Source organism: Brachycentrus maculatus, unplaced genomic scaffold (genome assembly GCF_059751285.1).
Source record: "Brachycentrus maculatus isolate JH-2025_06_01 unplaced genomic scaffold, ASM5975128v1 h1tg000043l, whole genome shotgun sequence".
Classification (NCBI taxonomy): domain Eukaryota; kingdom Metazoa; phylum Arthropoda; class Insecta; order Trichoptera; family Brachycentridae; genus Brachycentrus; species Brachycentrus maculatus.
The window spans coordinates 1,085,664-1,108,514 of NW_028280797.1; the positions used below are offsets into that span (position 1 = coordinate 1,085,664).

At 36.6% G+C, this 22,851-nt stretch overlaps 1 protein-coding gene across 1 annotated transcript in view; it reads right to left on the reverse strand.

Moving 5' to 3' along the window:
* Positions 1 to 22,362, reverse strand: part of LOC148312331 (diacylglycerol lipase-alpha-like) — a 47,499-nt gene extending 25,137 nt beyond the window's left edge. Inside the window, exons 1-12 of the mRNA XM_088277497.1 lie at positions 22,281 to 22,362; positions 22,086 to 22,190; positions 20,281 to 20,382; positions 16,977 to 17,142; positions 15,665 to 15,748; positions 13,421 to 13,556; positions 12,302 to 12,400; positions 9,975 to 10,078; positions 8,718 to 8,817; positions 6,568 to 6,684; positions 4,139 to 4,217; positions 1,979 to 2,201 (exon numbers count right to left, since the gene is read on the reverse strand). Coding sequence (XP_088133623.1) covers positions 1,979 to 2,201; positions 4,139 to 4,217; positions 6,568 to 6,684; positions 8,718 to 8,817; positions 9,975 to 10,078; positions 12,302 to 12,400; positions 13,421 to 13,556; positions 15,665 to 15,748; positions 16,977 to 17,142; positions 20,281 to 20,382; positions 22,086 to 22,190; positions 22,281 to 22,287 — 1,322 coding nt within the window. The 5' untranslated portion in view covers positions 22,288 to 22,362. The remainder of the gene's footprint in view (positions 1 to 1,978; positions 2,202 to 4,138; positions 4,218 to 6,567; positions 6,685 to 8,717; positions 8,818 to 9,974; positions 10,079 to 12,301; positions 12,401 to 13,420; positions 13,557 to 15,664; positions 15,749 to 16,976; positions 17,143 to 20,280; positions 20,383 to 22,085; positions 22,191 to 22,280) is intronic.
* Positions 22,363 to 22,851: the final 489 nt, after the last annotated feature.

Consider the following 22,851-nt stretch of genomic DNA (forward strand, 5'->3'; position numbering starts at 1 on the left):
TATTTGACCCCCTCTGGGAATCGAATCCGGGACTTCCAGTACGGTAGCCAAGCGTGCTGACCATTACACTACGGAGGCAGACAAAAAAATCTAGGGGTTAAAAGCTGTCCCACCACATTCCCAGATCTGATACAGAAGCATCTAGGCTTCCTGACAGACCTCCTCTAATAAAGCAATACTTTGTTTCGTTTTATGAACTAAGTTGCGAAATTTATAGAAAACGTGAAACAAAATTGTATCCTGATTTTGCTGTGAATTTACATTTAAAAGCTTTCAATATCCCTGTCACTGCCAATCTAAATAAATACATACTAGTTTACAACATTTTGAGTGTGTCCAAGTACTTGTTCACAAAATCTGGACTATCTCCAATTACAGGAATTATTTTCTTATTATTGGTTCATAAAATTGGTTCATATATATAGAACTTCCAAGAATTTGAGTAGTGTGGTTGTCAATAATGGGTAGAATCGGTGAATGTTACACGTGTGTAAAGTGATCACATAAACCAGCCTATGACAGTCGTCAGCCCCGTAAATGCCCAGACTTCTATATCCTTCATCTTTGATAAGATGTCAAAAAATAAATGCTAGTTTGTAAAACCACACCACATTTTCTAGAAGTACCCCGGTGTAGGCAGTGAAAAGTATTAGTATTTAGTAACTTCAGTTAGTCAGCTATTAAATTTTTCAATTCAATTTATTTATTTATAGTCAAAATACACATTACAAACTTAAATTAAAATCGTATACATTAACGAAAATAGAAAATAAGCAAGAATACTATTGCTATTGTCCGCCTCCGTAGTGTAATGGTCAGCACGCTCGGCTGCCGTTCTGGAGGTCCCGGGTTCGATTCCCAGGGGGGGTAAAATAAATATATGGGATTTTTTCATTGTAATATTTATTCAATATTACCCTGGACTGGTACCTGAAGCGGTGGGCTGATCACCTTTCCTTCATGTGTTAACTATCAAGATAACACTACGACATGACATAGTGCCCTATGCACCATTGGGGTGCGGATAAGGGTTTTATTATTTTATTTATTACTATTGCTAAAGGTGTAGAAGAATCCCGCTTCGGAAAACTCTTTCAGACACATGGAACAGATCAATATCCAATGAGATATTGTTCAACATAGCGGTAGCTCTTCCTACAGGCATAACCATCGGCAGGTTGGTCCTGTGTATAGGAATGTGAAACAATCTATGCCGACGCTGTCTTCGGTAACTATCGGGAACATACAGACCGATGTTCCGGATAATTTCAGGATTATCCATCATACCGCGCAACAATGGATAAAAATGCGTAATCTAATACACATTCCTTCTAGTCTCTAAACTATTGTAGCCAAGCATACCCTGGAGAAACTCAGTGCCCCAGTGTAGGCCAGCGAAAAGGATTAGTATTTGGTAAGTTCAGTCCGCCTCCGTAGTGTAATGGTCAGCATGCTCGGCTACCGTCCTGGAGGTCCCGGGTTCGATTCCCAGAGGGGGGTCTAATAAATATAAGTGATTTTTTCACTTTAATATTTATTCAATATTACCCTGGACTGGTACATGGAGCGGAGGGCTGATCACATTTCCTTCATGTGTTAACGATCAAGATAACACTGCGTTTATATGATGCAGTGCCCTATGCACCATTGGGGTGCGGATAAGGGTTTGAATGAAATGAATCAAGTTTAGTTAGTAGAGCCAAGGATAATAGCCGTTTTGTAGGCAGACTCTTCTGTCCTGACATACACTCCTCGCTTCCTTCGCATCCATACATCTAGTCATACATGCCCTACGATTTCGCAGGCTTTTGACACCACCAGATTTTAGGCTCTGATTGATCTGATCGTGTCTTTTTCTCACATTCACCACGTATATCGCTCACTCTTTTCAAGAACGTCATAAATCAAAAAACTTTATTTTTCAGAAGAACGTTTTTAAAGTTTAAAAATATCAGTGAGTCAGATAGATCCGATTTACCTGAGCAGTCCGCCCGGGGGGCTGTAGCTGTAGCAGGCGAGGTCCGGGTAGCGCGGGCGCAGCAGGATGGCCAGGATGGCGGCCGTGCCGGCGCCCAGCGAGTGGCCCACCAGCACCAGCCGGTACCGGGGCGTGCCGCGCTCCACGCAGCTCTCCAGCGCGCGCTCCAGCAGCCGCTCCCGGCACAGCTTCTTCAGGATGTACTCCGCCGCCTGGACCATGCCTGGACAAGAGGGATCTATCAAAGAGCGTCTATGACCTCATGTGATCTGGCTATGTCTTGCAAATAGCATCAGTGACCTACTCAGATCTGGCAAGGACTTGAAAATAGCTATCGTGACCTCTTCTGATCTGACAATGTCTCGCAAATAGCATCTGTGACCTCATCTATTCTGGAAAGGTTTGCAAATAGCATCCAGAAAAGATCAAAGAGCATCAGTGACAGCAAATATAACGTTTAATATTATATAACGTCTCGCAAATAGCACCCAGGAGTCTTGTCCTGGGTGCTATTACCAAATATAATGCTAACTATCAAATAGTATCCGTGACCTCATCTGATCTGGCAACGTCTCACAAATAGCTTCTGTGACCTCATCTGATCTGGCAACATTTCACAAATCAATTGCATTTATTAAAAAAAAATATTAAAAATATTTGTATTATATTTGGCAGTCTGAGAATAAAAAAAATTCAAAAATTATTGACTAAATATTGGGTGTGTCTATCCATATCTTTGTTCATAAATCTAGGCTTAAAATTATTATATAAAATAACTAAATGGATAATATAGTAAAACAAATTTATATGGTAAAAATTGACCAATAGATTATTTAAATGCTAGATAGTTATTGAAATATATATATATTGGGTTGATGCAAAAGTTTTGACCGTTTTTTACATTTTTTTATTTTTTAATTTTTTTTATGTAAATTATTTATTTAATAAATTATGTAATTTCCATCAGTTCTTATAACCTTTTCCCATCTTTCTATCAACTTATTAATACCAGTAGTAAACAATTCCGTGGATTTTGATGCGAAAAATTAAGTAAGGGATGTTTTTACCTGCTGTATTGTATAATTTTTTTCATCATTTAAATTTTTTTGCAGTGATCGGAGTAAATGAAATTCAGAAAGAACAAGATCTGAAAAATACGGTGGATGCTTGATAACATCCCAATTTAACTCATTTAGCTTGTGTTGGGTCATCATAGCCACATGTGGTCGCGCGTTGTCGTGATGAAACACTACCCCTTTTCTGTTTACCAATTCTGGTCTATACTTTTGAAGGTCCATGTTCAATTTGGATGATTGCTGACAATATCGTTCTGCTGTACTTGTCTTATCATGTTCCAAGAGTTCAAAATACACAATACCGTTATTATTCCACCCAACACAAAGTATAACCTTTTTTTATGGATTTCGGCCTTCGAAGTTGTTAATGGGGCTTGTCCAGGAATAGCCCAATGTCTTTTTCTTGTCACGTTGTTGTACACGACCCATTTCTCATCTCCCGTCACCAAACGATGCAAAAAAGGTTCATGTTTTTGTCTCGCACTCAAAACAACGCACGTTGAAATACGATCCAATAAATTGGCAGTCGACAATTGATGAGGTATCCAAATGTCGTACCGCGAAACCATTTCCATACGCTTCAAATTTCTTAATACGGTTGTTTGGTTGACTCCCATCATTGACACAATCTCCCTGAGGGTTAGACGTGGATTGGTGTCAATTATGACTTTTAACTTGTCGTCATCAGACTTCAATGGCCGCCCGGTATGTGGTTTATCAATGAGTGAAAAATCTCCAGATCGGAATTTTGTAAACCATCTTCGTACCTTTCGAACTTTGATGACATCTGCTCCAAACACTTCACAAATGTTTTTGGTTGCCACACTCGCGGTATTGTCTTTACGGAATTCATAAAGTAAACAATGACTAAATGCACTTTATCGAGCGACATTTTGAAAAAATACAAGGGGTCATAACTGTACTCTGGCTAGGCCAAAACTGAATAGAAAGTAGAGGGAAAGCATCTTTTGTACAATGAAATTATAAAAAAGAAGATACTATTCATAATTTGTGAAAAAATTTTTTTTTACCTGGGATCATAAAAAACGGTCATTACTTTTGCATCAACCCAATATTTGCATACCTTTATGACCAAACCAGTCTTCAATTGGAGGGGTTAGAGGCAATGGTTCACCTTCTGCATTCAAGTCTGTCATGATATCCTGAAATATTACAACAAACATTTAACCCTTTCCGCTTTGACCATTTTTTCTCATAATTGATCAGCTACTCTGATCAAAAAAATGCGACGTTTTTCTACCAGTAAGATAAATATTTTGGCTCCCTAATTTTGGGACACTCTGTCTGGCAATTCGTATGACCATTCGTTTTTATAACTGAACTTGAATGTGTAACGTTCATCGTTTTCCACGGCAAATAAACTATAAAATAATTATTATAAACACATAAAATGCAATTTCTGTTACTTAAACTACTAACACTAATATCACAATTTTTTTAAAATAAAATAGCTCCACAAAACCAAAAAATATGGTCACAAAAAGTGGGAGTGTCCTTGGAGAAATGTCATAAATGAAGGATAACGACTGACTGTCCCAAAAAATATTAGCATATGACAAATATTCTATGACCCCAAAATGATAATCTATTTTTCCTAGATTATATCTAAGTAATGGAAAGTTTAATTGAAGAAATGTTGGTTAATTCAATATGTTGCGATGATTGACCGCATTTATCTCAAATATTTTTTGGTAGAATTTACTTGGGTGATGGAGAAATCAATGATTAAAGTTATACCTGCGCCGGGCCAGACATTGTGGCCCGCGGAGCTGCCTACTAGAATCATACGGGACAGAATGTCTGGCCTACAGAGTGGTAAGAGATAACCATGTGTTGAGAATTGATATATCGAAAAAGAAGAACAAAGAAAGAATGACTATTTTAGCAAGTCTTCTTCCTGGCTACATCCCAGCTTATTTTCCTTGTAGTCTGTTGGGGTCAGCTCTCCTCGTCCTCAGGCTGTAGGTCCTTCTGTCATGGACAACGTCATCTAGGCCATGCCTTCGAATCATGTTATCTCTGCAGCAACCATGAATTCTTTGGTCTTCCTCTAGATGTCTTTTGAGGAAGATCCACGGCGATTGCCTGGTTCACAATATGATCAGGTTCTCTGTGTCCTATGTTCCCATACCATCCCAACTGCCTTTCCCCTACCTTACTATTGATGCCTGCTACAGCCAGACTTCCACGAATGCGTGAACTATTTATTTTATCTCTAGGGACACTCCCACTGACCATCTAAGCATTCGCATTTCAGCGGATTCTAGTATTTTGGCAATTCAATTCAATTCCATTTATATATTTCAATTAATATATACATTACAAACAATAAAAATTTAAATCGTATATATTAAAATACATTAAAATAAAATATATACAAGAACTATTGCTAAAGGTGTAAAAGAATCCCGCTTCGGAAAACTCCTTCAGACACATGGAACAGATCATTATCCAATGAGATATTGTTCAACATAACGGTAGCTCTTCCTACAGGCATAACCATCGGCAGGTCGGTCCTGTGTATAGGAATGTGAAACAATCTATGCCGACGCTGTCTTAGCTAACTATCGGGAACATACAGATCAATGTCCCGGATGATTTCAGGATGATCCATCATAAAAACAACAATCGATAAAAATGGGTAATCAAATACACATTCCTTCTAGTCTCTAAACTATTGTAGCCGAGCATACCCTGGAGAAACTGGGTCGGGTAGAGCCGAGGATAATAGCCGTACTCTCTCATGTAGAGATACCTCAGAAACTTCTTTTGGACTTTCTCTACCATAAGAGAGTACTTAAACTCGGCAAGTGTGGCAAGTAAAATACGCTGCCCTCCTCAGGAGAAGCCGAACTGCTGACTGTCGTCAACAGGCCTTCCGTTCCACTAGAAGAGGGTTGGGCATTTTGTCTCCTAGCTTGGTTCATGGTACCAATGTCCTTCACTAGTTGTATCATGTATGATACCACCTCTCGTGAGAGTTCCTTATGAACTATCACGGATCCGATATCGGTTAGGTCGAATAGTGATGTTGAAAGCGATTTTTATATTTAAAGTAGTGATAGTGATGATAAAATCAACAAATCAACAAACAAAACTGGGAAAAACTAAACAGTTGTTTTTTTACCATATAAAATAAAATTTCACCAAGAAATATCAGAACTAAATATAAATCTAATTGATCTTTGCCTTCCTTATTAACATCAATTTGTTATTTTCATAAATATTTAATAAAATATAAAGTTGCTTAACTAATACAGCAGTAATTTGTATTATGTTTTTTTTTCAATGTTCAAGACTATCTACCCTCTGATTGCGAACAGCTATATGGTATCAAACGTTTTGACCAATATCACTAGTCTGTTTTTGATTGATTGGAAGATGTTGCTTTTTAGCAATAAGCCCGCCAGTGTACTTATTTCTTTTCTGTACATGGTGTTAAAATAAACTTTTTTTAGGCCAGAGAAAGAATTAGGAACGATTGAAGAATACCTTCATGCTGAGTGTTCCGCGTATGCTCAACACAACCGACTTTTTCTCGTGATCTACCGCTATGAAGAATGGCGTCTCCGCAACGTCCACATGATATGTCACATACACAATGTCCACCTGCAAGAATGCCCATAAAATTAAGACACATCGCATAAACAACTAGCCAACTCACTAAAATAACCATAGAGTAAAGAACGCCACACGACTCTTGTCTTGGACTCTTTGCAAACGATCTTTGCCTCTTTTACATTCATGCATCTCCTCATACATACCTGGTGATTATTCCGATCCTGACCTTACCACGCCAAAGTATTTAAAATACTTGATTGTGCCAAGTATTAATCGTTCTTCCTCTGCTACTATTTCCTATACATTCACCTCATAAATTTGTTTCACCGTTCTTTCCTTGCTCATTCATTCCACATGCCCAAACCATCTCAACACACCTTTCTTAATTTAATGCATAATGCTTATCTTAGCCTTGCATTCTTTCTCTTATATCACCTTTTATTTGAAATACTTTATCACGCTACATTTTACTAGGTCTTCCCCTGTTCCTATTTCCAGCTACATTCACCTCACAAATTTGATTTGCCGCATGTCCAAACCATCTCAACACATCTTTCTTAATTTTATCGATGATTGCATTCTTTTCTTATGTCACCATTCCAACATATTTATTTTTACTATTTTTTCCTCTCTCATTTGTTCCACGTCTCCAAATCATCTAAATACACCTTTCTAAATTCGATGGATGATGCTTGTCTCAGCCTTGCACCCTTTCCTTATATCACCATTGGAACATCTACCATACATCTACCATACGAGAGATGGCATCCCGACTGCATCCAGTCTACTCACATCCTTCCCAAACCATCCCAAGCCGCCTTCCTTAGTTTGCTGGATAGTGCTCATCTCAGCCTTGCACCCTTTCCTTATATCACCATTGGAACATCTACCATACATGGTCTTGCCGCACTGAGAGATGGCATCCCGACTGCATCCAGTCTACTCTCATCCTTCCCAAACCATCCCAACCCACCTTCCTTAGTTTGCTGGATAGTGCTCATCTCAGCCTTGCACCCTTTCCTTATATCACCATTGGAACATCTACCATACATGGTCTTGCCGCACTGAGAGATGGCATCCCGACTGCATCCAGTCTACTCTCATCCTTCCCAAACCATCCCAACCCACCTTCCTTAGTTTGCTGGATAGTGCTCATCTCAGCCTTGCACCTTTTCCTTATATCACCATTGGAACATCTACCATACATGGTCTTGCCGCACTGAGAGATGGCATCCCGACTGCATCCAGTCTACTTTCATCATTCTTTTGCCAACTCTATGCTTCACTTCCATACATTAGGGTTGGTGTGGTATTTGGATAGAATAAATAATAATTAATGATAAAATTGAAACTTCCAAAAAACACAATGATAAGTATTACTTTATTTTTTGACATCTCATCAAAGATGAAGAAGAATATGGAAGTCTGGGCGTTTACGGGGCTGACGACCGTCATAGGCTGGTTTAAGTGATCACTTTACACGCGTGTAACATTCACCAATTCTACCCATTATTGACAACCACACTACTCAAATTCTTGAAAGTTACAGAACTTATACACAGATATATGAACCAATTTAGAAACCTTGTTCTTGAATCACTAGAACTTCACTAGAGACATCTATTGGTGAGATGTAAAGAAGCTTTTTACTAAGCAGAAACTCTTATATTAGTTTCTGAGGTCCTATGTTAGTATATATCTTAATATGAAAATAACTCCTGTAATTGGAGATAATCCAGATTTTGTGAACAAGTATTTGGACACACTCAAAATGTTGTAAGTATTACTTTCACAATGCGTGATACTTCAACTGTTTATATATAGCGTCTAAAGTATACATCTACAACGCAACGCTATACTTCCATACATTAGGGCTGGATTCCATCGTGTACTGCCAGTTTAGCTTTCGCTGATAGGCTTTTATTTGCTATAACTGATTTCAGTGCACCATTTACAATATTCCCAGCATTCACTCTCCTTTCCATCCCTAGAAAACATACTTCTCAAATATACAAAATCATCTACCTGTTCCAAAATTACTCCCTTAGAAGAATGAAAAAGTAATCAACGCGATAACTTACATCTCCAACTTGTAGAAGGTGCCTTAGAGCCGTGTAATTACATTGGCAACAGTTGTCGTGGACAACGGTGGCGCCGCCAACCGTTGAAGAACAACAACATCTGAAAACAACCATTATATAAAATTTACTTTTATATTTTTGTAACAAAAATGTTAGTAATATTAGTATGTAACCACTCACCGAAATTTATATGTCTACCGGATTCCGGATACCGAATGAGATTTTATATTGTGATATTTTTTACATGCGTTGACACTTGAATTTAAGTATGTATAATTTAAACAGGATTTTAAAAAAAAATTACACATCATCGAATTTTTTTGCCTGTTATTTCCGAAGTTCATTAAAGAGATCCGTTATATCGAGGTTTTAATAATAAATAATAAACCCTTATCCGCACCCCAATGGTGCATAGGGCACTGCGTCATATAAACGCAGTGTTATCTTGATCGTTTACACATGAAGGAAAGGTGATCAGCCCTCCGCTTCCGGTGCCAGTCCAGGGTAATATCGAATAAATATTAGAGTGAAAAGATCACTTATATTTATTTGACCCCCCCCTTGGGAATCGAACCCGGGACCTCCAGAACGGTAGCCGAGCAGGCTGACCATTGCACTACGGAGGCAGACGGTATATCGAGGTTTTACTTTAGTTAATTATATTAACCCTTACTGGTCCAATGTGGAATCTCATTCGACAGCGATTTTTTTCTTCTAAGGCCCCATGTCGGATGTTATCCCACATTTTTTTCATCATCAGTATTATTAATTTAAATCCCAAGCTTACATTTTTGTCACTCGTATCTATTACAACAGTACGTGGAGCAGACGACAAAAGATTATTTTCCAATTGGAATGTAACTGTCTACCTAGATTTATTTTTAATTTTGGGTTACTGTACAAATAGAGAAGGAAACACGCACGTATTTTAAAAGCAACCTGTATATATTTTTTTAGATTGAAATATATTTTAAGAAGTGTTATTTGAAAAAATAAACTTGCATTTTATATGTATGTGTTTAAAAATTAACTATAAAGCTGATTCCGCTATATTAAGACGCGTTAACATCAGGAAATTTAGTTTAACTAACTGAATCTAGAGTAAAACTAATCTAGTTTAACAGAATTTACCCTAGATAACTAAACATTAGTCCACGCAACGATGCCCTTCTGGGTTCAAGTCAAGTACACTTACTTCCCTGCACCCCGCACCTGCCAAATTTTTAATTTTGGGGGACCAGAAAGGGTGCATTTTACCTGAGAGACGCACACAAACCGCATGCGCTAGCGGCAGAACTGGTCAGAAGGAACATTGGCCAACCGTATGCACCCAGCGCGTAGTGCATATAATGGACCACAGTCTGAAATCAATCGAAACAAATTACATTTTGATATGTGTAATTACATTTTAATATGTGTAAGACGGAGGATATCGTGAGGCGGGGACGACAACGAAGGCGATACTGGAAGGAACATATAAACAGAATGTCAGAAGACAGACTTCCACGTATCGCCCTCCAAGGCAACCCTGAAGGACGCAGACCCCCAGGCAGACCTCCGAAAAGATGGATAGACAGCTGGGAGTCGACATCCCAAGAGCGACTTGCGGAGGCACAGACAGATCCCTAGGATCTACATAAAGAAGAAGAAGAAGACGTTTTGATATCGCAATACATGTGAAGAAGAATATGGAAGTCTGAGTATTTACAGGGCTTATGACTTGTCTATCGTAAGCCGCTTGTGCACTACACCGAATGTTACCGTCCGGCTGCGCGGATTTCAAAAATGAAAGCGACTACGACAGTTTAGCGTGGTCAAATTTACGCGCAACGTGTTCACGCACCGATCAAGAGCACCGATCCGAAGAAAGATGGACAAAAGCACAAGCCAATCCAAGCCAATCATCCGTTCTATATGCTAACTGACGTGCCGGACGGTAAAACTCCTTGTAATTCCGTGTAGTGCACAAACGCCCGTGGACATATTTAAGCTTTATTATGTCGTAGGTGTACTGGCAAAAACGTCAACTCAAAAATATGCAATATTGACTCAACGATGCATATTATAAAGTTTTTAACATTCTATAAACTGGCAAAATACACTTAATGCTTTGAAATATCATATTCATGTGGTTTTACAAGTAAATTCAACTTTGAGTTTAATAGCGGGTATTTTGTTCAGGCTAAGAGTTTTGAATAATAGGGATTATTCAAACAGGTTTATTGTTTATACTGTTCAAATTCAAAACACGTCCAAATACAAATCTTAATTATCTGAAATTAGTATAGATCCAATCCAGGATTCGGACTTCACATGAAAAAGCTTCTTTCATCTTATATGAACCAATTTAGAAACCTTGTTCTTGAATCACTAGAACTTCACTAGAGACATCTATTGGTGAGATGTAAAGAAGCTTTTTATTAAGCGGAAACTCTTATATTATCTTTGATGAGATGTCAAAAATAATATGAAAATAACTCCTGTAATTGGAGATAATCCAGATTTTGTGAACAAGTATTTGGACACACTCAAGATGTTGTAAATAAATTGTCTGGTTATATTATAAGCTTAAATAATAAAATTGAAAATGGTATTTTCTGGCGTTTCTCATGTGTGTGATTATAATCCAGGATTCGGATCTCACATACTAATATAAGAGTTTCTGCTTAATAAAAAGCTTCTTTACATCTTCTTTCATCTTACCATAGATGTCTCTAGTGTAATTCTAGTGATTCAAACACAATGTTTTGAATTTGAACAATATATATAAAAATTTGAATTTGAAGAGAATTTGAGTAGTGTGGTTGTCAACCGTGGGTAGAATTAGTGAATGTCACACGTGTGTAAAGTGGTCACTTACGATCCTATGATGGTTGTAAGTCTCGCGAATGCCGAGACTTCCATATTCTTCTTCATCTATGTTGAGATGTCAAAAAATAATATAAAAAATAACTCCTAAGTGGAGATAATCCAGATTTGTGAACAAGTATTTGGACACGGATTTATACTCGGTGAAACCAAATGCCGCCTATACAATGCCTGCATTGCTCCTGTTCTCTTATACGGCTGTGAAACATGGCACCTTACTTGTAACGGTTACTTACTTAGTACACGGCTGCTCTGGGCCCTTGGGCCCAGAGCAGCCGTGTACTAAGCTTTGAGAATAGGTGTTTGCGGAGAATCTTAGGCGTGCGGTGGTTTGACTTTGTGAGGAATGAAGAGATAAGGCGTAGGACGCAGCAAATCTTGGTCACAACTGTCGTCAAGAAAAGGCGATTCAGTTGGCTTGGCCATGTACTCCGCATGCCTCCTGAGAGCCGCCATCAAGCTTGCCTCTTTTACAAGGCATCAGGTCCCCGACCACTGCTGACAATTCGTCGGCAGTTCTCGTCAGAACTTCGGGATGCGGATCTGACTTGGGAGGATGCAAGGGAGCTGGCAGCCGACAGAAAAGCCTGGAGACAGTTTGTGGACTCCATATGCTCCACATAGGGAGCGGATATGGTTATTATTATTATTATTATTTGGACACACACAAAATGATGTTTACGCTAATAACTTAAGATGTTTCCGCGATAACATACCTGGAACATTTCAAGTTCCGCCGGATCATTCAGGGCTAGAAATCTAGTTCTGGCAGTGACTGGAACGCCAGATAGGAACTCGTATACGTCATTGGTACGCTAGAAAAGAAAAGAGAGACATATGGTTAATTCTAAACCCAGCTATGATACTTCTACAACAAAGCCAAGATATCAAATTAAATACTTGGAGGTCCCAGGTTCAATTCCCAAGTGGGGTGGGTAAATAAATATAAGTGATATTTTCATTCTCATATTTATTCAATATTACCCTGGACTGGTACCTGGAGCGGAGGGCTGATCACTCATCATTTGAAAAACGGCGAAATACCGCCGCGCACGGGCGTCTCTTAGGAACAAAGTTAACGCGGTTAAAAGGTTAAATGTTAAATCAAACGAATGTCATTCGTTTGAAAATGCCACAACTAGTCAAATCAACTGTCACAATATTGATATTTGTGTTTTTTTTTTTTGCCGCCAACTAAAATGCTATACCAGTCTGTCTTGGCAAACAATCTTCGCCTCTTCCACATTCATGCGTCCCCTCATACATACCTGCCGATTATTCAAACTCCTGATGTTTTCTTTGCCATCTGATATCATGCCAAGTTTTCCTCGGACTTCCTCCGCTCTTTTTTGCAACTATATTTGCGTCATAAATTTGTTTTAATGTCCGCCTCCGTTAGTGTAATGGTCAGCACGCTCGGCTACCGTTCTGGAGGTCCTGGGTTCAATTCCCAAGTGGGGTGGGTAATATAAATGATATTTTCATTCTCATATTTATTCAATATTACCCTGGACTGGTACCTGGAGCGGAGGGCTGATCACCTTTTCTTCATGCGTTTAGGGTATTTATCAAAATATTTATTTTATGATGCAGTGCCCTATGAGATGTGGATAAAGGTGGAGACTGACCTCCACATTTGGTCGTAAGGTAACACGTTACAATGCGAGCGTCAGTACAGCGAGCCGAGCGCTCCATCCATAGTTTGGGTTGCTCGCTGATGTTCGCCGCGAGCGATGTTACCACGTTACGTTACGACGAAATGCTCCGGTCAGTCTCTACCTTAAGGGTTTGAGTAGTTCTTTCCTCACTCATTCGTTCCAATAAATTGTCGGTACCTGATTCACGATGATCTTCTGTTCTATTTTCTGGAATTGTCTTAGAAGAACGAGTCCCGCCACCACATCCGAGGGTACCACGTCCAGCTCCCGGAAGAAGTCGCTCAGAAGTCGGGCAATATCCGTGAAACTACTCCTGAAAAATTAGGAAACAGAAGATGAATCTCTCAGTATTTGGGTACAGTACAACATTCGAGTGTACCTATCTCTGTCAGTTATACAGGGTGGCACAAAATTAATTAACCCATCGGAAGATGTTAAAATTTTTGCAAATGGCATCGTACGTCAATTATATTTATTTCATTTCATTAATTGATTCGGCAGTCGCTTTGTGGTAAAATCTATCCATATTTAATTTACGTTTTACTTAGTAAATAAAGCTATTTCTTCAAATCTACTGTGACCGTGTTTCAATGCATTCCGCATCATTTTTAATCAATGTTTTACTTAGTAAATACCACTATTTCTTAAAATCTACCGTGACACGTGTTTCCATGCATTTCGCATCATTTTCAAACACCGTATACGGTGTTTGAAAATAGTGTCACACGTGTCACAGTAGATTTTAAGAAATAGTAATATTCAATAAGTAAAACATTAATTAAAAAATATATTTATTTGGGAATTATACAGCTTGTACATGAAAAAAATAGTTAGATTGACGTTGATAAAAGCCAATTGTATAATTCCACATTTATGTTATGAATACTATTGAATATTAAGAGAAAAGAGTGTGTGTGTGTATGTGTGTGTGTGCGTTTGTATGTGTTAGGGTGGGAGTAAGGGTATGGTATAAAATGGTATATGCAGGAAGGAAAACGAGAGGAGAAGAATTAATAAGAGAGTTTTTGACATTTGTGAACTAGACAGCTGCAGTACCGAAGAACGGGGCTACTTGAACTACGGTGTTACTTGAGCCCATTACAAAAAAGAGGTTTTAAATCTGTATTTGGTCTACAATAATGAACGTATAGTGACAATAAGTGTCACCTGTCAGGGAAACAATGAATCATGTCCATACGTTCATTATTGTAGACCAAATACAGATCTAATTTTTTTTTGTACTGGGCTCAAGTTACACATCAAAGTTCAAGTAGCCCCGTTCTACGGTATACAAACAGATTGATAATTAGAGCACAAACATGTATCAGCACTGGCGGCAGTCACTTGACGGTTATCATTTTATTGCTTTACAAAAAAAATTCTTAAGATCCAAATAAAGATTTCCAACACTCAATATGATTTTTTTATTTAATATAAAAGTTTTTAGATAAAATTAAAAACAAAATTGGATGGTTAATTTTGCGCCATCCTGAATCTATTTGTATAGCTCACAAATCGCTCACTCCTTTCAATAATGTCATAAATCAAAAAACTTGATTTTTCGGGAGACTATTTTTAAAGTTTAAAAATATAACACAATGTATTAAAAATAAACATCAAGCCACTTATCGAACTTTTTACTGTGCAACAGATATTTTTAGGTAAAACCTGAAGGTTTTTTCTCCATTTGAAAAATATTTAGTATACTTAAAAAAATAATTAAACAATACCTTTTCTTCAAAATGCAAAAACAACACTTTCTGCCCTGTAGCGAGTAAATATTAAGTTAAAAATATGACTCTTTTGCTGGGATATAGTACATTTTCTGGGCATTCCGAAAACATGCACAACTGAAAATTAACGATTTTTGATTTATGATGTTCTTGAAAGGACTGAGCGAAATGTCAAATATGACTGACGTACCTCGCCATTTGCAAAAATTATAACATTTTCCGATAGAGTGGTTAATTTTGTGGCATCCTGTACACAATACAACATTAACTCTTACATCTCACCAATAGATGTCTCTAGTGAAGTTCTAGTGATTCAAGAACAAAGTTTCTAAATTGGTTCATATATATTAACTCTTACCACTCTGTAGGCCAGACATTCTGGCCCGTATGATTCTAGTAGGCAGCTCCGTGGGCCACCTGGCCCGGCGCAGGTATAACTTTAATCACTGATTTCTCTATCACCCAAGTATATTCTACCAACAAATATTTCAGATAAATACAGTTAATCTTAATTAACATGGTCATACGAATTGCCAGACAGAGTGTCCCAAAATAAGGGAACCAAAATATTTATTTTAATGGTAGAAAAACGTCGCATTTTTTTGATTAGAGTAGCTGATCAGTTATGAGAAAAAATGGTCAGAGTGGAAAGGGTTAAAGCTATGTGAATATAATGATTTGAGTATACCTATCTCTGTCAGACGGCTTCATGCAGCAAAACAGGATTCGACATCGATGATCCCAGCTGTCCTGATAAGCTCGGAGCACCTTTCTGGAATGATTGCACTCGCAATTAAAATACATTAATTCAAGCACCTACAATAATTTCTTTCATTTTTATTATAATAAAAATTAAAATGGTATTTTCTGGCGTTTCTCATATCGCTCACTTCTTTCAAGAACGTCATATATCAAAAATCGTCAATTTTCAGTCGTTCATGTTTTCGGAAAAAGGCATATTTTTAACTTAATATTTACCCGCAACAGGGCAGAAAGTGTTGTTTTTGCATTTTGAAGAAAGGGTTTTGATTAATTATTTTTTGAAATATACTAAATATTTTTCAAATGGAGAAAAAACCTTCAGGTTTTACCTAAAAAGATCTGTTGCACAGTAAAAAGTTCAATAAGTGGCTTGATATATTTTTTAACACATTGTATTATATTTTTAAACTTTAGAACATTTTCCTGAAAAATCAGGTTTTTTGATTTATGACGTTCTTGAAAGGAGTGAGCGATATGTGTGATTATAATCCAGGATTCGGACCTCACATACTAATATAAGAGTTTCTGCTTAGTAAAAAGCTTCTTTACATCCCACCAATAGATGTCTCTAGTGAAGTTCTAGTGATTCAAGAACAAGGTGTCTAAATTGGTTCATATATATAGAACTTACGAGAATTTGAGCAGTGTGTAAAGTGATCACTTAAACCAGCCTATGACGGTCGTCGGCCCCGTAAATGCCCAGACTTCCATACTCTTCTTCATCTTTGATGAGATGTCAAAAAATAATATGAAAATAACTCCTGTAATTGGAGATAATCCAGATTTTGTGAACAAGTATTTGGACACACTCAAAATGTTATATATAATCTAATAGTAAATAAAAAAATTGTATTAACATCTAAGTATTTCGGCTCAACACAGGCCATGCCTGAAGAGCCTTAATACATATAATAATAATAATAATAAAACCCTCATCCGCACCCCAATGGTGCATAGGGCACTGCTTCATATAAACGCAGTGTTATCTTGATCGTTTACACAGGAAGGAAAGGTGATCAGCCCTCCGCTTCAGGTACCAGTCCAGGGTAATATTGAATAAATATTACATTGAAAAAATCACTTATATTTATTTGACCCCCCCGTGGGAATGTAACCCGGGACCTACAGAACGGTAGCCGAGCGTGCTGACCATTACACTACGGAGGCGGACATTAATACATATGGTAAAAAAAAATATAAATGTATTTATTTATAAAATAAATAAATAAATAACCCACCTCTGTCTCCAATTCCGGTCGGTGCTGCCGGACCTGCGCTGGTTGAGTCGACTCTCCGCGCGCTGGTATCTCTTCAGCTTGACCCACGATCGGCCCGCCGCGTCCCACGAGCACCACACGGTGCCCAGGATCGTGCCCAGGACACACCAGCCGCTCACCACCACGCCTGCAAAAATAAGACATTCAATATTTCAGTTTGAAAATAAATCTTTTGTAACTTTGTCTGAGAGATTACATATTAACTGTCAAAATGGTGGTGAAAATTTGGTCTAACATGCATGCCGCCTCTGTGGCGGCATTTAAATATTAGGCCAATGCATACATGCCGCTTCTATGGCGGCATGGAAGTAACATGCTATATCATACATGCCGTCTCTATAGCGGCAGTTGAGTAATAGGCCAATGTATACATGCCGCTTCTATGGCGGCATGAACGTAACATGCTATATCATACATGCCGTCTCTATAGCGGCACTTGAGTAATAGGACAATGCATACATACCGCTTCTATGGCGGCATGAAAGTAACATGCTATATCATACATGCCGTCTCTATAGCGGCACTTGAGTAATAGGACAATGCATACATGCCGCTTCTATGGCGGCATGAAAGTAACATGCTATATCATACATGCCGTCTCTATAGCGGCACTTGAGTAATAGGACAATGCATACATGCCGCTTCTATGGCGGCATGAAAGTAACATGCTATATCATACATGCCGTCTCTATAGCGGCACTTGAGTAATAGGACAATGCATACATGCCGCTTCTATGGCTGCATGAAAGTAACATGCTATATCATACATGCCGTCTCTATAGCGGCAGTTGAGTAATAGGTTAATGTATACATGCCGCTTCTATGGCGGCATGAAAGTAACATGCTAAATCATACATGCCGTCTCTATAGCGGCACTTGAGTAATAGGCCAAAGCAAACATGCCGCTTCTATGGCGGCATGATAGTAACACGCTAAAACATACATGCCGCTTCTATGGCGGCACTCGAGTAATACTGCAAAACCAAACATGTCGCATCTTAAGCGGCAATTGAGTATAATGAGAGCAATCAAATAATACTGCAAACATTACATGCCACTTCTATGGCGGCACTCGAGTAATGCGCCAAATTATATATGCCACCTCGTAATAGCCATATCATACGTGCCGCCTCTACGGCGACACTATAATTATATTGCAAAACCATACACGCCGCCTTTATGGCGACATATCGCTCACTCCTTTCAAGAACGTCATAAATAAAAAATCGTAAATTTTCAGTTGTGCATGTTTTCGGAATGCCCAGAAAATGTACTATATCCCAGCAAAAGCGGCATATTTTTAACATAATATTTACCCGCTACAGGGCAGAAAGAGTTGTTTTTGCATTTTGAAGAAAGGGTATTGTTTAATTTTTTTTTTAAATATACTAAATATTTTTCAAATGGAGAAAAAACCTTTAGGTTTTACCTAAAAAGATCTGTTGCACAGTAAAAAGTTCAATAAGTGGCTTGATATTTATTTTTAATACATTGTATTATATTTTAAAACTTTAAAAACGTCCTCCTGAAAAATCAAGTTTTTTGATTTGTGACGTTCTTGAAAATAGTGAGCGATGTATACACTTATATTCCAATCTTTTATTCAGATGGTCTCATAAAATACAACGACATTAAAATGCAAAACTGCCTACAGCCAATTCCGGAACAACATCGCCGCGAAAAGTTCAATACGTCATCCGGAGAATTTCGAGATAGTTCACTCGGAAAATTACGGTTTGCCGCCAGGAAAATGCCGCCAGATTGATAATTAATCTAATTTTCGCGCCGCCGTGATTCCGTGGCATTTTTTTAAGGTCAAACGTCAGGCTGGGTCGAGGTAGGACGATGACAAATGGAAAAGGCGGTGAAAATATCTACTGCCAACCAGCGATACTCAAATATGCGAAAAATATTAAATATTAAATAATTTTTTGACACCTCATCAAAGATGAAGAAGAATATGGAAGTCTGGGCAAATGCCCTGTAAACACGGGGCTGACGACCGTCATAGGCTAGTTTAAGTGATCACTTTACACACGTGTAACATTCACCAATTCTACCCATTATTGACAACCACCACTACTCAAATTCTTGGAAGTTATATATATAGTATATATGAACCAATTTAGAAACCTTGTTCTTGAATCACTAGAACTTCACTAGAGACATCTATTGGTGAGATGTAAAGAAGCTTTTTACTAAGCAGAAACTCTTATATTAGTATGTGAGGTCCGAATCCTGGATTATAATCGCACATCGCTCACTCCTTTCAAGAACGTCATAAATAAAAAATCGTTAATTTTCAGTTGTGCATGTTTTCGGAATGCCAAGAAAATAACTTAATATTTACCCGGTACAGGGCAGAAAGTGTTGTTTTTGCATTTTTGTAACGTGATCATTTAAACCAGCCTGTGACGGTCGTCAGCCCCGTAAATGCCCAGACTTCCATACTCTTCTTCATCTTTGATGAGATGTCAAAAAATTATATAGTCAGACATTACTTTGCATTACATCCCGATCAAAATAAATGCCATTTAACTGTTTACATAAGGATTCAATGGATTCTAATCTTAGATCGGTTTTTACATTAACATAATGTGTTTGAATTCTCGGAAACACAACGAAATTCCCCGTAAATGCCCAGACATCTTATTCTTCTTCATCTTCGATGAGATGTCAAAAAATAATATGAAAATAACTCCTGTAATTGGAGATAATCCAGAAATTGTGAACAAGTATTTGGACAAATTTCTACCGGATTAATTCCTCCATTGGAGACTATACCGGTATAAGAGGGTAGGAAAAGTAATTCCGGAAGTCTTTGGGAAGTCCTGACAGGACAAGAGGAAGAATATATCGCTCACTCCTTTCAAGAACGTCATAAATCAAAATACTTGATTTTAAAGGAGAACGATTTCAAAGTTTAAAAATATAACACAATGTATTAAAAATAAATATCAAGCCACTTATTGAACTTTTTACTGTGCAACAGATCTTTTAAGTAAAACCTGAAGGTTTTTTCTACATTTGAAAAATATTTAATTTATTAATAAAAATAATAACACAATACATTTTCTTCAAAACGCAAAAACAACATTTTCTGCCCTGTAGCGGGTAAACATTAAGTTAAAAATATGCCTCTTTTGCTGGGATATAGTACATTTTCTGGGCATTATGAAAACATGCACAACTGAAAATTGACGATTTTTGATTTATGACGTTCTTGAAAGGAGTGAGCGATATGATATACATAAGTAGGACTTACCTAGGAGGGCTTCCTTAGCTACAGGAACGGGACAGTCTACATAGTAATGCGACAGCCACCATACGCTGACGGACAGCCACCCCACGTCGCAGGCGAGAGATACTGGAATGTAGATACATAATACCATACCATACAACAGTCTAAGTCATATATATATATATATATATATATATATATATATATATATATATATATATATATATATATATATATATATATATATATATATATATATATATATATATATATATATATATATATATATATATATATAAATGGAGGATGAAAGTAGACTGAATGCAGTCGAAATGCGATCTCTCAGAAGAATGTGTGACAAAACGATGTATGATAGATGTGCGAATACTGAAATAAGGAAGAAATGCAAAGCTGAGATAAGCATTATCGATAAAATTAAGAAAGGTGTGTTGAGATGGTTTGGACATGTAGAACGAATGAGTGAGGAAAGAACGGTAAAACAAAAATTATGAAGCGAATGTTAGCGGGAAAAGAAGCAGAGGAAGACCGAGAAAAACATGGCACGATCAGGTATGCCAAATACTTGAAAGTGGTCAGGTTAGGAGTCGCAATCGGCGGGTATGTATGAGGAGATGCATGAACGTGGAAGAGGCGAAGAATGTTTGCAAGGACAGAGTGGTGTGGCGCTCTATTCTCTCTGCCTACCCCTGCGGAGAAGCGGCGTGATGGTTAGTTACTTAGTTTTATATATATATATATATATATATATATATATATATATATATATATATATATATATATATATATATATATATATATATATATATATATATATATATATATATATATATATATATATATATATATATAATGATAAAACCCTTATCCGCACCCCAATGGTGCATAGGGCACTGCTTCATATGAACACAGTGTTATCTTGATCGTTTACACACGAAGGAAAGGTGATCAGCCCTCCGCTTCAGGTACCAGTCCAGGGTAATATTGAATAAATATTACAGTGAAAAAATCACTTATATTTATTTGACCCCCCTGGGAATCGAACCCGGGACCTCCAGAACGGTAGCCGAGCGTGCTGACCATTACACTACAGAGGCGGACAAGGCGGACAAGGCGGACAAAATATATATATATATATATATATATATATATATATATATATATATATATATATATATATATATATATATATATATATATATATATATATATATATATATATATATATATATATATATATATATATATATATATATATATATATATATATATATATATATATATATATATATATATATATATATATATATATATATATATATATATATATATATATATATATATATATATATATATATATATATATATATATATATATATATATATATATATATATATATATATATATATATATATATATATATATATATATATATATATATATATATATATATATATATATATATATATATATATATATATATATATATATATATATATATATATATATATATATATATATATATATATATATATATATATATATATATATATATATATATATATATATATATATATATATATATATATATATATATATATATATATATATATATATATATATATATATATATATATATATATATATATATATATATATATATATATATATATATATATATATATATATATATATATATATATATATATATATATTTACCAACTGTACCAACTGCCACTCCAGGTATATAAATATATATGTATATATATCGTAGTCTAGTATATATATATATATAAACATATTCACTTACCTAATCTGATGTAAATCAATTTTTGCATAGGAGCTCTCCTCGCTGTATCCAAGATGCTGCCCCGCATAGATACCGCACATACGGCCAATTCCACTAGCGCTGTCACTAAAAGAAACAGACAGATAAAAATATTAATATTACCTGAGCACGAGGAAACCCCGACAGTCTGCAAAGACGAACAGAAGACAAACTTACCTGCCATCAATACAAGATGGCCGACGAGCAGAATTAGAAGAAGAGGAGCGCATTCCGGTGTCTTCTGTAAGGGTGCTCGCAAACCCAATACCACCCCAAGCACTATACACCTGAAAAATAAATAATAATAAATCTACACTCAGTTATAAGGCAGTTTAGGTTAGAAAGCCGTACCATGAAAAAAACATAGGAGAGATGTGAATTTTTAATAAACTCTTTCATAGGTATCCTCTCTTACAGTCTCTTTTAGAGGTAGTTCTATATATCGCTCACTCCTTTCAAGAACGTCATAAATCAAAAATCGTCAATTTTCAGTTGTGCATGTTTTCGGAATGCCCAGAAAATGAACTATTGTATATCCCAGCAAAAGAGGCATATTTTTAACTTAATATTTACCCGCTACAGGGCAGAAAGTGTTGTTTTTGCATTTTTAAGAAAAGGTGTTGTATAATTATTTTTTAAATAAACTAAATAGTTTTCAAATGGAGAAAAAATCTTAGGTTTTACTTAAAAGGATCTGTTGCACAGTAAAAAGTTCAAAAAGTGGTTTGATATTTATTTTTAATACATT